Genomic DNA, 17,429 nt, shown 5'->3' on the forward strand with positions numbered 1-17,429 from the left:
GGAGCATGAGTGACATTGTCTTTTCCATGTTTCACAACTATCTCAACATTATATGTACCAAAAAAAAAGAAAAAAGAAAAAAGTTAAAATTTAAAATTTATATTAATGATGAAAATAAACATTAATAAGACAACTCTAACTATACAAAGAAACTTACAAAAAACACTTCTGCTATACTATCAAAACTAGACCAACTTATTCTAATACTAATTAACATAACATATAACATGAATATAGTTACCGGATCACATTTTATAGCCCTAGACTATATATAGAAAGAAACTAGGATTCTAAAATCCTAAGATTACAACTCTTAATTATAGAAAATTATAGAGAAAACTATGACATATAATAAAAGTCAGTAATTCATAAAACATTTTAATTAGTAAAATATTAATTAAATTAAAAATCCAGATATAAATCAGAAAAAAATTCAAAAAACAAGAAGAAAAACAATGAAAATTATGGAACAATAGCTTTCAGATCTAATTTGGCCTAAAAATAAAATCAGCTAGCAAATGAGATGCCCTTATACAATTAGATCCATAAAATATTTTGGTAAAATTTTAGTTTAATCCATCGGTTAAATCCAAATTTATGTATGTTATAATTGAACTACACATCTCCTCACAACCTATATAGTTCTAACGATTAAAAAAGTGATACAATAAAAATAATCATGCCAAGAATGATGAAAAAATTACCGACGTCAGACTAAACTCTTGTATCTTGAATAACGACCAGCGCTTTCAATGTTGTTGGGAATGAGAAACAAATATTTTCCTGGAATATGTTGAAGTTACTGATGTCGATAGCAAGATTAGTATAATATGACCTTATCTTCTTCTTCTTCTTCTTCTTGTTGTTGTTTTATTTTATTTTATTAATGAGTCATAAAGTCTTGACTGCTCTATAATTTTTCTTCTTTATCTTAATTCAACCACTGGAACGACAATGACACCGAGCGGTCAGGTTTCACTATATAATGATTCAACCGAGTTATGAAGAAAGGATTAATGATCAGTTGGTCTCTGAAACAAGAAGGTAGCTTCATATCCGATGGGTGCTATTTCTTGTTTACTCAAGCTTGTCTTCATCTACGCGTTGGTTTACTCGCATGTTTTAGGGATGGCTTCCGGTGCTATTCCTTCTAACAATGGCACTGGTTACAAGTTGAAGAGATTGCATATAATTATGGCATTACGACGACCATCAGCTCCTCCACCACCTCAGCCTGCTCCAAGGCGTGGACCGGGTCGTCACTGAAATTTAAACGCCTATCAAGTTCGTTCGTGTAAGGTGTAACCAGAGATTATATCCTCAACAATAAGGTTGTACAGTATTTATTTATTAACATTAAAGCTTGTTATGGGCAACCCGTTCCACTTTAATCGGGCCAAGAATTTTATTTTTATTTTTATTTTATTTTATGATTGGCTGTTAAAACGAATATTTATGATACTTGCAAGGATGCAAATAAATTATAACCTTGTATTTTACAAATTAAGCAATAAAGATTGCACCTAGGCTTGCAAGTTGCCTTCGGCATGCTTGTGTTCATTGCATGGGAAATTTATAGTTGTCTAACTCTTTTAGTAAAAAGCAAGCTGGAATTTTTGTTTAATTTTTTTCCCTTCCAAGTGTTAGAATCAACCAATTATAAGTCAACTTCCAAGCCATTTCACAGCTGGCAAGTTGACTTCAAAGGCTTTGAAACAATAAATAGAGGCAAGTAGCAAGTATTTCATGAATGTTATGAAGCAATGAAAGTTCATTTCATGAATATCCATGCCATCCTGTTCATCTTAGCAGTTTTTGCATCCACGGCAAAAACTTGTTATGGCAGGGATGTCGGCGTCCATTTCTACAAAATGGAGCTTTCAAGAACGGTTTTGCATCGTATCCCAGATGGTGGTTTTAATGAACTTAGGAGGAGAAGAACTGCTCCCGTAAATCAGATCCCTGCTCCGGTGGCCAACAAGCGACATGGCATGGGAACACCACCAAAGTCACCACCCGGATTCATGCATTAAAACCAGCTTATGTCGTCTCTTTTTAATTTCCTCTCCATTCTGTAATGTTTTTAATGTAAGTTTGCTCTTGCATCTGTAATTAATAAGATAAGCTGATTCCTTTCTACTCGCAGCAGTTGATGTTCTTTGGGAATTTCACTAGACAGGTGACCGGAACTTCGTCTCGGGCCGGGTTGGGCTAAATCTTTCCTGTCTGAGATATGATAATATTTTTAAAAGAATAAGAAAAATCTGAAACCCATATTATTAATTCAAATGAGTTTAATAATCATCGTTGATTTAATAATATAATTAAAAAAATAATAACAATAAAAAAAAAGCCATTGACTTATCTAAAGAAATAAGCGCTTGCCAATAATATGATAAGAAAGTCTCTAAACAATTTTAATTTTTTTTAACAATTTTGTTTAATAATAAAGCAAAAAATAAATGAAAATATATAACCTTATAAAAAAATAAAAAAAATCTAAAACTTAAATACTAGCAAGACAAACATTGTAGGATAAACTGATTTTTTTAGCAAAAAAACAAAAAAAACTTACTCAAGTCAGCATGCTACATCACATTCCAGTCATAAGATTAAGATAATTTCCCACATGAAAAAGAAAAGTGAAAGAAATTGAAGAAAATAATAGAGGTTAACTCTCAAACAAACTAAATAATGAAAAGCAAAACTGAAAAAAAAATCTGTTAAAAAAGTTGAAAAAAAACTTATATCAACTCATATTAATTCGACTAATTTGATACTCAAGACATGAGGTCAGTATAAGCCCACAAAAAAAAATAAAAAGAATTACAAAGTTCAAGGCCCGAGAATTTAATATCAAAGGATGATCTTAAAAAAAATTAATTTAAAAAAATGACTTAAAAAAGACTACGGTGAAATCAGGCTAATTTTTAAAATTCATGACCTGGGTTATGAGACTAAAATTATTACATAAAAGAAAAATACAAAAAAATCATGAAGAAAAATTCCTAATCACCTATTTTTTTTTAAAAAATAGAAATCAAAGTAATAAGGACCAAATTTGGTATAAAAACCAAATAAAATAAAATAATAAGGGAAAAATTTAAAAAATAACAATAAAAAAATAAGAACCATATAGGATTAAAAAATTAAATGAAATAAAATGTTAAGGGATGAAATTAAAAAAATAATCAAGAAAATATTAAAAAATAAAAAAATAAAAATCAAATCAAATATAAAAATTCAGCACCACTAGAAAACCTACACGTTGCTTAGGGAGCACAGACATGCGCCAACCACATTTATTTTTGTAGTTGTATTTATATTTGTTAAAATACCAAATCACCCCTTATTTAAATTAATTGTAACTAAAAAACCATGATGAAAAGATGAAAAATACCTATGGACCACATTTTTATTTTTTGTTTTTAAGAGCAATATAATCATTTTATTGTCCAATCAAAGAATTAAAAGATTAAAAAGCTCCTAAACCACTATTTTTTTTTTAAGTATTTAAGCTATTTTACTATGGATTTATGTGGAATGATTCATTTGTCTTCAATTAGTAAGATAATAATTAAATGAATATTATAAAAAATAGCTAAACTAAATGATTTTATTTAAAAATGATAAAATAATTATTTTACTGTTACAAATATTTTTTTAATTAATAGTAACATTTTTTTAATGCACAGAAATCACTAATCTCTTTTGGTATTTATTTATTTATTTATTAATATTAAAGCTTGTTATGGGCAACCCGTTCCACTTTAACCGGGTCAGGAATTGACGGGTAGTTTATCGTGGGCTTTTTTCCTGTGATGACTGCTTTAATCTGCGAGGATTTCAATTTCTATATGGTAGAATTTTTTATTTTTTTATGATTGGCTGTTAAAACGAATATTTATGATACTTGCAAGGATGAAAATAAATTATAACATTGTATTTTACAAATTAAGCAATAAATATTGTATTTGAGATACAATTAGAGTTTTTTGAACTCGACAACGTAATGAATTGTAGAAGTATCTAGATTGACATTCTAAATTATCTCGTGATCCATTGCACCGGAACATGCTGTAAGAACTGTCCCTCTCCTTGAGGTTTTATCTGGAGAAGTAACTAGATCTAATAGTGGAGTCCATAGCCAGGATCAGCAGCCAAGAGGAGGCAGGAGTGATCATTAACAACAATAAGAAGATACAGAGTCAACGGGTCAATGCATATGAAAATTTTAACGGCACGACTGACAATACAATGACATCGGTGGTGGTGGTGAAAATTTACGGCCCTCATTCCGGGGAGGAGTGCCATGATGATGAAGTGGGTTGGGATTTGGAGAAGATGGTTTCGGTGTCCCGAGTATTCTTTCTGGCTCCGCGTTTACTTCGGCAGAGAAATGCTTAGTGGAAGCAATTTTAACAGTGCCCGACTGACGATCACTATCGAGAGCGAGCATGATTTTGATGGCTGTGCTTAGTTTATATATTTGGAACAACACAGCAAGAATTATTATAAGAAAAAACCTGAAAGAAAAACTTTCATTCTGATAATAAACTATCGCCACTGTAACTTATTGATGGCACCCTAGAAATGTTCACGTATATCAGTTGGACTAGAAATTTTGATGGTTTACTTGCAAAATTAATGAAAGAAGAGGATAAAGTACTTTCATACCTTTCAATTTTGCCGCTGTATAATATTTGTCATTTCCTCTCATGTTTTCCGGTGGGTATGCTACCTTGAGTTTTCGAGGAAGATTCCAGTTCCTACTGGAAGTTGCTTCCAATGCTGCCTTCTGATCAGCCGTATCAGAGGCCTGAACCATGTTCATGACACAAGTGAGAGGGGATAGTATTACTAGTCCGTGAAGTAACATGAACACTATCAAGTTTAAAATTTTGTTAATTTGGGAATTGATAAAGTGATTAAAACCTACTCTTTGGACTTATTTATGCAATCTTGGTGTGTGAATCAATAATTTATCTATTAATTTGAGCCTAAATACTTAAAGTAAACCATTCTTGGTAGTTGAATGGCTGCAAAAAATTCAACATTGCGGCCGACACAGAGCAGGAAGTTTCCTGGAAATTATGGTTGAATTTTAGCTCCTCCAGCTTTCCGATTTTCAACTTTAAGTTTTTCCAAATATCACAGCCTCTTTTGTCCTTCCACAAATACCTAGGGAGTTCACTGCCATTAAATAGCTTGGAAACCAGAACCGTTCTTCCTTTTCTTTTACAAGAGGATGGCCTCAAATCTAAACGTGGATCACAAGGATTATATATCTGAATACAAAGCTCATGATTGAGTTCACCTGTCCAAAAGTATCCCAATCTTGCTGCAAGGCTTCCAGGATGGGTTTTGTAATAAATAGCTCGTTTACCTCCTCGAAGTGGGTTTTGTAATAAATAGCTCGTTTACCAGCTCCTCGAAATATATATAATTTGTTATTGACAATATTATAATTATTTTTCTGATTTCAATACCAGAGATAAAAATATATAGAACGACTTATGTTCTATATGGTATTCCTGAATTGTTTTAACGTTAAAAATAAATTTTAAAAAATAAAAAAATGTTATTTTAATATATTTTTAAATAAAAAACAAAATACACCACACTCTTCAACATTTCCATACTCAAATCGTTTTTCCCAATTTTTTTCTTTAATATATTTTTAAATAAAAAAACAAAATATACCACACTCTTCAACATTTCCATACTCAAGTCGTTTTTCCCAACTTTTTTATTGTAGTAGCCAGAACAAAATTGAAGCTACTAAATTAACCTTTTACAAACATCAAGGATAGAGATTATTGCGTATCTTCTCTCTTTATGAGATTTCGTTGTTTTAGCATGGCTATTTTCTCTAAGGATTAAGATTTGCATTTTGTAACATGATCTGTTTGATAATACCTCCTTCGTTGGCACTCACTCTTGTAAAACATAAATAGAATTTTTTTTTCGTTTGAGTATCGTTATTACTACCTTAAAAAGAACAAGAAATTAAAACCTGTAATAAAAGGAAAGAGGCATTTGCTTATGATAAATTATTCAAGATAGGATAGCAAGGAAATTAAACAGCTGAGAATTAATACAGAAACGAAACATTAGGAGATCAAACCTAGTTGAGAACTAGAAATCACAAGAACCCCTTTAAGAAAACGAAGAAAAGACGATTTAGATCGATCTTAATATATGGTTCCAGGTGGTGGTGGACGTGGTGGTACGAATTGACGGTGCGGTCTGTTGCGAGCAGGAGAAGATACCCGAGGTGGAACTATCCTCTTCTCAAACGCACGTAATCCGATTCTTGAATGCTCCATTTTATTGACATATCGGACGGCGTAGCAAGTTCTTGCGCCGGGTCCAAAAGCTCCGAAAAACAGCATAATTGCTAACAATATGAAAGTAAGAACCTGCATTGTTATGTGGCGATGGATAGCTAGAGAGCGTGTACGCTGTGAAGAAACCCAGCTGTGTTTGTCTGCCATTTATACAAAGCTGATGATGGAAGAAGACTTTCAAGGTGCATCAAGTTTTTAATTTGTCGACCTCCTGTATTCCTTTTAATTTGTCGGTGAGAAGTTTCGACGTTCGGAATTGATACATCACATGTGATGCAACAAATACAAATAATACATGCATAATTCTATTTACTATAGAATTTTATTATCAAGTATTAAAAAAAAAAACTGGAAAACCTGAAAATAAAGAAAAAACTAGAAAAAACTAAAAAAAACTAAAAAATCTAAAATTAAAAAAGGAAAAAGAACAGAACTAACTTGGAAAATATTTTCTAAGTCTAATTTAAATAATTGTTTTGATCATATTTAGTTATATCGAGCTAATCCTTTTATAAAACTGGGATGATAGAAAGTCCTTGTAAACCTTGAATACACAACACGCTTGTAGTCTTTCAAAGACGCGTTGTTTCCTCAGGTCAGGTCCGTGGATGGCAAGTACAAACTATTGAATGGAGAAGCAAATTGCTTTTTGTATTGGTTTGCCAATTTCTTTGTTGATATGTTTGCAGAAATGAATTTAATTACCTGGAAATATAACTGAATAAATATTTAATTTTATTAAAATACATGACTGAATATAATTTTAATTTAAAATACTCATATAAAATAATATTTTTTGCTGTTCTCGAGTTTTGATAATCAAGGTTGATGCCTACGATTTTAGTTTTTTTTTTTTCAACAAGAGAATTTTATGTCTTATATAATTTTAATTTTTTAATAGATACCTTGCTTTTCTATTTGTATATTGCCAACCCATGTCGTTGGTTGGCCATTGGACATGAGCTCCAAGTCTAATCATATTAGAGTTGGTTCAATAGAACCATCTAGGTGGTGGTCAAGTGGTAAGGATTTGGGATCAAGGGGTTTGCTCTCTCTGTGGTCTCAGGTTCGAGTTCTTGGTTGCTCATATGATGGCTACTGGAGACTTACATGGTCGTTAACTTCAGGGCCCGTGGGATTAGTCGTGGTGCGCGCAAACTGGCCTGGACACCCACGTTAATCTAAAAAAAAAAAAAAAATTGTTCAATATGTACTATTTCATGTAATGATCCAATCATGACCTGATTATTCCATTCAAAATATAATATAGTTTAAAAAAATAATCAAGATTCTACCGTTTCAAACCCTTACCTAGCTTGATTAGACCTAAGTGTTAAATAACCAAGTGTTAAATGCAAAGAAAAAATCATATTAAATCAATTCCGATCAATCAAATCTAACCCGCTAAATATATGGTGAGGGTTATTATATGACTATAATGAGTTAATTTAGTTTAGTTTATTATCTCTTTTATTTTTTATTAGTAATTGGAGATAAAAATAAAAAAATTAAAATTTATTAAAAATTAATGATTAAATAAATTAACCTTTATGGTTTCCTTTTTTATTGGTGAGATTTATTGGGCTTATATGTATAAAGGTTTGGAATTAAATTAAAAAGTTATGAAAAAAATTAAAAATCAAATAAAAAATTTAATAGTTATCAATCAACCAGTACTGAATAAGAAAAATTGATGAGGAACCGAATTAAGAAAAATAAATAGCGTACGTAAGAAAAACATCATATTTGGGCGACACGTGCAGATTTCTCCAGACCCGACAGTGTCCTTATTTGGTGCTTGCCTGTCTATCCTTTTCCTTCCTTGATTTTTGTGCAATACCTGGAAGAAATTAAAAGACACTACTGTGCCCTTCCCCACGGTCCCATGTATTTTTTCAATAATATCTAATGAAGGGCTCGCTTGATTAAATTCGTTGTAGAATAATTACTTGGACTGAAACCATATAATGAAGGGACGTCTGATTATTTTTAACAATAGTTTTAATTTATTTCTTTGATTCTTTTTAAAGTTTTGATTGAGATAGTCAAATATAATCTATTAAGAATTTGGTCAATTGATTTTGTCAAATTAATAGAGTTTCACTTTGTGGTAGATAAAAGATTAAGAATTGTTTAGAGTCCATGAAATTATTTCATTAGAATATATTGTTTTTATTTGAAAAAATTCCAGAAAATACACTTTATGAATTCAGGTGAATGAATAAAATTCTAGTTATCCCATACTCTTACAAAAAATACACATTCTGATTTGAACTCAAAACTTGTTATGTAGATCTTAAATGCTTTACTATCACACTACACCTCCTGAAGATTAATCAAAATACATACATACAAACCATCTAGGTGGTGATCAGGTGGTAAAAACTTGGAACTAAGGGATTCACCCTCTCTGTAGTCTTAGGTTCGAGTTCTTGATTGTTCAAATGATGGTCACTAGAGATTTACATGATCGTTAATTTCAGAACCTGTAAAATTAATTATAATACACATAAACTGACCTGTACACCTATATTAATTTTAAAAAAAAATACATGCACCCAACTTAGCATCAACATCTATATTAATTAAAAAATAATAAAAAGTATCAAAAGTTTAAATAGAAATACTGGCAAGATGTCACATAGCCAGGAGGAGACAGGAATGATCATCAACTCCGGTGCTCCCTTTGAATCAATTGACTGTATAGTCCAAGTAAAATGAAAAAGGAAATTAGAGTGATCTCCTCCAGCTAGTGCAGTATAATCCTTTTGGTACGGGATCAAACTAATTAAAAATATATTGGAAATTAGAAATGATTGTCATTAATGCAATGACAATTATATTCAAAGCCATCCCATTACATTCAAAACTAGATGGAGAAGAAAATTATTACTAAACTTTCAACAACAATTAGAAGATACACTGAAGAAATTTATATTGGCCTGAAGAAATTCTAAATAAATTACTTTGGCTTTTTAGCATATTGATGCTAATGCTTGTGTTATTTTTACTTAAATAAAAAGACAGATATAAACCTATAATACAGATAATTATATTTTATAGTGATATACAAGGTATAATAAGCTCTTTATATGATATTCAGTTGATAAAGAAGAAAAGAACAAAATACAAAAGGTCTGTTTTATTGTTTATATGTATTGCTATCAAAACTATAATAAATTATTTGTTATTTTTATTTTTAATGTGAATTTAAAAATTGTTATATATCCAATAAATTGTAAATTTTGAATGCCTCGACAAGTTCTTGCGGTTTCAAGAAACATTGCGAAGAGCAACACCATTGCAATCATATAAAAACGAGCCTCCATTGCTACCCATTTCGTGATTAAAAGGATTATATTATTTGTGCATGTACCAGTCCTATTTATATATAAAATATGGAAGACTTTGTCACAGACAATTATATATATATATATGTGTGTGTGTGTGTGTGTGTGTGTGTGTGTGTGTGTGTGTGTGTGTGTGTTAATTTCAATTTCTTGATATTTGAGTACAGTCTCCTTCAATTACTTACCAATCTAACGAAGTCAAGTAGTTGCACCTATCAAACTCATAGATTTTATTTTTTTGGTGCAGGTTTTGTCAACGACGCATGGGCCTATGGGCTAGAAACAATTACATTTGGGCCAATCTCTGTTAACCTGAAGGCATAGTAGGGATCGCACTATATGGGCCTCTAGCCCTTCTTTCGGCCTCATTTATGGGTTTATTTGAGTATGTTTATGCTCTGAGGATCTTTTAAATATATATAATGAAGGTATTTTGCGGGGAAAAGAAAAATGAACTAGACAGAAAGCATTTTTTAATGCTTTTGCCAAGATATAACTTGATTATTTAAACAAGTTATGACGTGGTTCGGGTCAAAAAATTTCATGAATATAAAAAAATATTTAAATGTTGTTAATGATTTTTTTTATGGGAAAATAATTCAAACCTTGTTAGGGTTAATTTTGAGGGTCTAAAATTAATCTAATGACTTGTAAAAATATAATTTGATTAAAAATAAATAAATAAAGATAATATTTTTTTAATATTAAGATAATAACATATTAAATTGATTTATGTCAACCCGAGTTAATAAATCAAATTTACTATCCTAATTTTTAAATTGTAATAGCCATATAAAAAAATAAAATTTAATTCTCAATTAACCTAAAATTAAAAAATAAATTTGAAAAAAATAATTAAAAAAAGATTTTAATTAACTTGTCAAACACAATAATATCATCAGATAAAAAAACTCAATAAAAAACAAATTTAATGTGGAAAGACTTATGATCTAGATTATGAGTTTGTTATAATCTCTTAGAAAAAAGTTGAAATAACAACCTGATTTAATTTGGGTAAAAATACCAAAACTTGTGACCTTGATTATAAGATTAAGATATCCTCATAGATAACAAATTAAAATATATTATGAAGTTTGATTTTTAATTAATTTAATGTTAAATTATAAAATTAAAAAAGATTCATTAAAAAAATTACCTGAGTAAATTCGGGTTAACCTATTAAACATTATTTATAGGTCACAAGGTCGGAATAACATAATAGAAATCAAACAAAATAAATCATCAAGTTTTAATTCTGAGTTATCTCAAAATAAATCATCAAGTTTTAATTCTGAATTATCTTAATATTAAAAGATAAAATTAAACAAAAAATTAATTAAAATAATCCGAGTCAACTAAATTACCTTATTAAATTCATTATTTATGTTATAAAAATTAGATAACTTGATAAAAAATAAGTTTAATATATATATAAAGCATTCATGAAAAAAAACTATTACCAATTAATAGTTTTATAAAAAAAAATTTACATGCAACCCTCTTAAATATGTTTTTTTTTTTAATGTGCTCATGTCTCTCGTCCTCGTTATCTTCTATCAACATTTTGTTTGGAAATTAAAATGGATTTAATAGGTGATAAAAACCCTGGTCAACTGGTTTTTGCCTTACAAATGTCTTTTCTAGTTTAGTTTAAAACTCAACAGATGAAACTCCCTCTTACTATTTTTGCAAGGGCAAATTTAATAACTAAGCTTGTAATCATGCTCGAGTATTTTTGTATTTTAATACTTAAAAAAACATTAGATAAAATAACAATATTTATTACTCTCGAGAGTATCAAATGTCTTTTCCAAGCTTAATTTAAAACTCAAAAGATCAAACTCCATATTACTATTTTTGCAAGGACAAATTTAACAGCTAAGTTTGTAATCATTCTCGAGAATTTTTGTACTTAAAAAAAAATAGATAAAATAACACAGTATATAAATATTTTAAATAATAACATAATTTAAAGAATTGCAAACGATATTTGCAAAAAAATATTTATGACCTTTTCATATGCTAAAAATAAACCGATATAATTTATAATAAAAAAAAAGAAAAAAATGGAAGTATATTAAAACTTCAATTATTACATTATTAATATTATTAAAAATATATTGACAAAATAAAAGGTAACAATAAATACTAGAATAAATCATATAAATTGTTTTTAAAAAGATATAATAAATACTAGAATAAATCATATGAGCTATTTAAAAAGAGGTTAACCTCATTATATTTAGATAATTAGTATGACTCGTTTTAATTATCATTTATGATAATTTTAATGTAATTGAATTTATCTCATATTTTTTTAACAATGCCATGTTCCTTCTCTTTTTTTTATGCCGACGTTGAATTTTAGTGATTCTCTCTCTCTCCTCTTTCTTATCCTTTTATTATAAATTGTATTAGCCTATTGTTTTGAATTTGAGAGAATCGTAAATAAGCCTTACTCACAAGCTGCATATATTATCCGTGATTTTCTAATTTAATATTTTAAATAATTTTTTATACTTTGCTATTTTAATTTTATTTAATAATATCAGTTGTATCGCCATAAATCTTTAAGAGTTTTCTCTTTCTTTGTTTTTTTAATTTTAATTTTTTTTCTTTCTTTTTTCTTTTCTTTTTATTGTAAATTATATTAATTTATTTTTGAATTTTTAAAAAGTAGTAGATAACACTTACGACCTGCAACTAATAAATAACACTTATAACCTGATTACATGTGATGCTATAAATCTACTATTTTTCTAAATATTTCTTACACTTTGTTATATTATCCATTTTCTTACTGTTAAAAACCAAAAAAAAAAAAAAACTCTCAATACACTGAAAATGAGCAAATTAAATATGGATTTTTAAGAATATAGTTACGGTTATTTTATAAAATATTTTTTATTTAAAAATATATTAAAATAATATTTTTTAAAATTATTTTTTAACATTGCAAATAAATTAAAAATATATATTTTAATATATTATTAAAAAAATATTTTAAAAATAATCACTAATATAATATCAAATAATACCTCAAACCCGCTCATCGAAGTTCAATATATTAGAATAAAAAGTTGCAAAAAATACATCATTTTTTTTCCCGTTTAGACGCTTATTGTAAGAAATAAAAATCCTGATTTGACCGCTATATATGACTGCAAAGAACCACCAAGAAATGAAACCATCTTATCTTGAGAATATTTTATAAAAACAACATAATTTATTTTTATTATTGTCTAATAAGTATAGAATAAAAAGTAATATCTATTTTCCTTTTTTTTTCAAAAACAACTTAAAAAAACCACAACGCAAGAGATTTAAACCTAAGAAACCTTTTTTTTTAAATAAAAAAATAAATAATTGATGTCAATTGACCTAGAAATTTATTAGCTAATGAAGGCAGCAACAAATGAATGGACGTGTGAACGCGAGCCACTGATAACGCCAGCTCAGCATTCCATTTGCCTCTGTGCCTTCTAAGAACTTTTAACAGAAAATCAAAGTTGGACTTCAAACAAATTGTATAAACGTATGGCGAGCTACTCTCCTATAAAAATATTGCACATACCACTCAAGCAATCCCTGCCACCAGCTATCACAATCGATGTGCAGTAGGATAACAATAGATGATCCTACACGCTATTCTAGGGATCGTATCACATTTTTCTTACATAAAAATTAAAAAAACATATAGATATTATTAATGTAATTTTTAATAAATAAAAAATCCTATATAGGATTCATAAGACGTGATCCTGTTAACTTGCAAGTTTAAATAACATTCAAACGATTAATAAAAATATAGTTTAATTTAAAATTATCAATTTAGGTTAAGTGATTATTTTTTTAAAAAAATATTAAAATTATCAACTTAGGTTAAGTGATTAAATTTATTATCCATAGACTCTAATAATTCTATAAAAAATAAAATTAAAAAACAAAACTTGCTATCCATAGACTCTAATAATTCTATAAAAAAAAATTAAAAAACAAAACTTGTTAAACTTAATTCTCAATCAACTTAATATTAAATAATGAAACTTCTCAATCAACTTAATATTGAATAATGAAATTGAAAATAAAACTCAACTGAAAAAAAAGTTAATTCAACCTAAGTTAACATACTAAACCTAAGTTACGAGACTGAAATAACTCAATAAAAAATAAATTGAAACTAATTATAAAAATTAATTCTCAATCAACTTAATGTTGATTGATAAACTTAAAAAAATAATGAAAAAAATCATTCAAGTCAACCAATCAAATCTATAACTCAAGTTATAATATAAGATAACCTCAAAAATTACAAACTAAAACAAACTATGAAGTATAATTTCCAATTAACTCGATATTAAAATATGCAATTAAAAAAGTTTCAACTAAAAAAAATCTTAATCAACCGGCCTAACCCTTGAAATAGATAATAAAACCATGATAACCTTATAGAAAGTAAATAAAAAAAATTATAACGCTCAATTCTCAATCAATCCAATATTGAGAATTAAATTAAAAAAACAAATAGAAAAAAGAGCAAAAATAACCAAAGTTAATATGGGTTAACCTATCAAACCCGAGTCAAGAGATCAGAATAGCTCCATAGAAATAAAAAAAAAATTATAAAGTTCAATTCCTAATCAACCAAATGTTGAAAGATGAAATTGAAAAAAAATTAATAAAAAAAGACAAAAAACAAACCTAGTTAATTTGGTTAATCCACAAAACTCGCGATTCAAGTGATGACACCATAATAATCCCATATAAAATAAAATAAAATTTAAAATTCAATTCTCGATTAATTCAATATTTAAGAGTGAAGCTGAGAAAAAAATTAATTAAAAAAATAAAAAATAACCCAAATTAACATGACTACCATGTAAAACTCGTGACCCTAATTATATAATAAGATAACTTAATAGAAAATAAATAAAAATAAATTATAAGCTTTAATACCTAATAAAATCAATATTAAAAATAAAAATAAAAATAATTTCTCAAAAAACTTAGGTCTAAAACATAAAATATCTTTTTCTTCTGGCCAAAGTGTAAGACAACTTAGCATTTCACTGTTCATTAACCTACCAAAGCCTTTTAATATATTTTAATTAATCCACTAAAATAAACAAATATGGGAGAAGGAAATCTGGTCCCCTTGTCTTCGTGACTAAATCCCATAGCTAGCTAGAGCCCCACATAATAATTACTTTTGTTGCGGATGATAATGATATTAAGACTTCAATCTTTCTTCTCATTATCTTTTAAAATATCAAGTGCACACAAAAAGACATTATCCAACAAAAAAAGTGGTAATTATCTTCATCATCTAAAGTGAAATGATTAAAAATACAAAAAATAGACACAATTGCCCAATGAACCGTTGGTTAAGTGATAGTGATGATCATGGAGTAGAATTGGAGGATAGAATCCTTACTCCACCTCCAAACTAACACTTCCTAAGACGAAAAGAAGAGGTGAGCAAAACGAAAGCTGGTCGACACTAGCTAATTCACCAAGGACTAGCACTCTCTGAAATGGCTAGCAGTTCCTCTAAATATTCAGCCCCTAAATCCTCTAGCACGACGACATTTTCCAGTTCCGTTCTCATTTCTTTCTCTTTCCTCTTCCTACTCTCGGCTTTCCTGTTCATTGAATGTCTTTTTTTCATTGCTAAAATTGGTGATTGTCCTTCCTGGAAGCCATAGCCCGTTTCTTTGAGTGACTCGTAGACTTTTTGGGCAGGAAAATTTAGTACTGCCATTGAACCTCTCATTGCAAATGCAGCTTGATCATAAGCTAAGGCCGCCGCCTCGGCAGTATCAAATGTTCCTAGCCAAACTCTCACACCGTTTCTTGTCGAATCCCTTATCTCGGCGGCGTACTTGCCCCAGGGCCGCCTTCTAACCCCTCTATAAGAGATTTCTCGGGCCTGTTCCCCTTGATAATCAGCTCTTGAACTTACCTCATCGTAGTTGGAATTGGTGGATGATGTGGTATCAAAAGAGTTGATGGGGGCCTCATTGAGGAGTCCTAAGAGAAGCATTTCTTGGGAATCATTTTCGTTAAAAGGGAGGGGTTGGCTGTAGAAGCTCTGTGCGTTACATGAGGAAGAATCAAGGGAATTGAAGGAGGAAGAAGATTCGGGGGAGAATTGTGAGTATTGATGGTGAAAAAATGAAGAATCCATCAAGGGCTTAGAGTGGGAATTGTTTTGGTGTTTGAATGGCTGGTATTTCTCTGGTAGCTAGTCTTTGGTCATGGGACATAATGTTTGAAAACAAGGCAGTTTATATAGGCACAAGAGAGGGAATATCCTCAAGTTATCTTTATTTTTAAAGGAAAGTGGTATGCCCTATGGTGAAAAAGACAAATTACATGAACATGGTTACTATAGGACATTTTCAATAAATCTGGTCGTTAAAGTGGCCCATGAATGCGTTGATGCACGTGAGTCAAAGAGCCAATGGGGCATGGCGGCTAGGTCAAAGAAGAATTCATGGTGACATCATCTCGATGATTTCAGTGTTTTCGGTATCTTGAAGGCTTGCCTACTTGGCAGATTAGCCACGTCCATCTGGCAATGGCACCAGCCATTAATCGATTGTCATGCCCTTTCTAGCGATTTGCTGTTCCCATTATCTTTTTATTTATTTATTTACACAGGTATTCGAGCTAGCTGGTGCGTATTATGACTAATCTTCATGGTCTACTGAATACCCTGCAAACCCAATAAACATGTAAAGCACTATGAAAGTGACAAGCGTGTATGCTAGAATTCAAATCCATAGTAATAGAAAAAAATAAGCTCCTTCCATCGCTAGGCCAAATACTAGAATGCTTCCATTATCCTTTTTGTTCACACTCGTTGCTGCGAACAAAATAAGAACAATGATCATTAGCCTAGCCAACGAGTATATATGTGCTAGAAGAATAATCTACTTTTTTTTTTTTGTTCGAAAAAGGAAGAACTTTTTTATTTGGAGATTTTTAGACTGAGAGGACATGGGAAGGTGATTAATTTCGTTTCAAATTGCTTTCTGTTTTGGTTTTATAATTATAATATATATATATATATACACACACACACAAATTATTTCTTTAATAATTAGACTAACTTTGAAGTTATTAAGTAATAAATCAATAGCTAGGATTGTACGTAGCTTACTCCTGAAATTTCTTACACAGAACCTGATGAGGCTGAGAAAAAAACTAATTAAAATATGGTTCAGTGGGGTATTAATGTCCATGCCAATTATTAGTATATGCCCAATATTTTTGACGGGAATTCCACAACCTTGACTTAGGAAATGGGCTGCGCAATCTTTTTTCAAATACTAATATTGGCCAGTCCGTGCGTATTTCAATACTGAAACATCTACAAATGTTTCCAGAATATAAAGATATAAAAATTAATTCCAATACTATTTGGTGTAATGTTGTAGCCAACTATTAGTTGTTGATTCATCTCACATAGTCTTCCGAAGAAGCAATATTTGTACTTGAAAAATGCTCCAGTTGGCTCGTATCAATTCCAAAATAATTTAGGGTTTGGAAGTTCATATTTCTTCTATTTTAGTGAAAAGACAAACATATCATCGACCAAATTCATATGTATCTGCAACTTGAGATAAAACTCGGTTAAGACTTGATTGTTTTTTTCTTTCCAAAACAGACCAAGCACCCAGAAACATTTAAAAGATGCATCTATCTATCTATCTATCAAGTTCTT

At 29.5% G+C, this 17,429-nt stretch overlaps 2 protein-coding genes across 2 annotated transcripts; both read right to left on the minus strand.

The window, feature by feature from the left end:
• Nucleotides 1-3,921: 3,921 nt before the first annotated feature.
• Nucleotides 3,922-4,950, minus strand: LOC105135369 (uncharacterized). The gene is made up of 2 exons (XM_011040222.1): nucleotides 4,678-4,950; nucleotides 3,922-4,470 (listed from the first exon to the last, which is right to left on the minus strand). Exons 1-2 carry the CDS (start codon nucleotides 4,877-4,879, stop codon nucleotides 4,235-4,237), a joined length of 438 nt encoding a protein of 145 aa, XP_011038524.1. The 5' UTR covers nucleotides 4,880-4,950; the 3' UTR covers nucleotides 3,922-4,234.
• Nucleotides 4,951-15,010: 10,060 nt separating this feature from the next.
• Nucleotides 15,011-16,007, minus strand: LOC105135370 (ethylene-responsive transcription factor 1B-like). The gene has a single exon (XM_011040223.1). The coding sequence runs from the start codon at nucleotides 15,885-15,887 to the stop codon at nucleotides 15,210-15,212; it is 678 nt and encodes a 225-aa protein (XP_011038525.1). The 5' UTR covers nucleotides 15,888-16,007; the 3' UTR covers nucleotides 15,011-15,209.
• Nucleotides 16,008-17,429: the final 1,422 nt, after the last annotated feature.

Source organism: Populus euphratica, unplaced genomic scaffold, assembly GCF_000495115.2.
Source record: "Populus euphratica unplaced genomic scaffold, PopEup_1.0 scaffold64.1, whole genome shotgun sequence".
NCBI lineage: Eukaryota > Viridiplantae > Streptophyta > Magnoliopsida > Malpighiales > Salicaceae > Populus > Populus euphratica.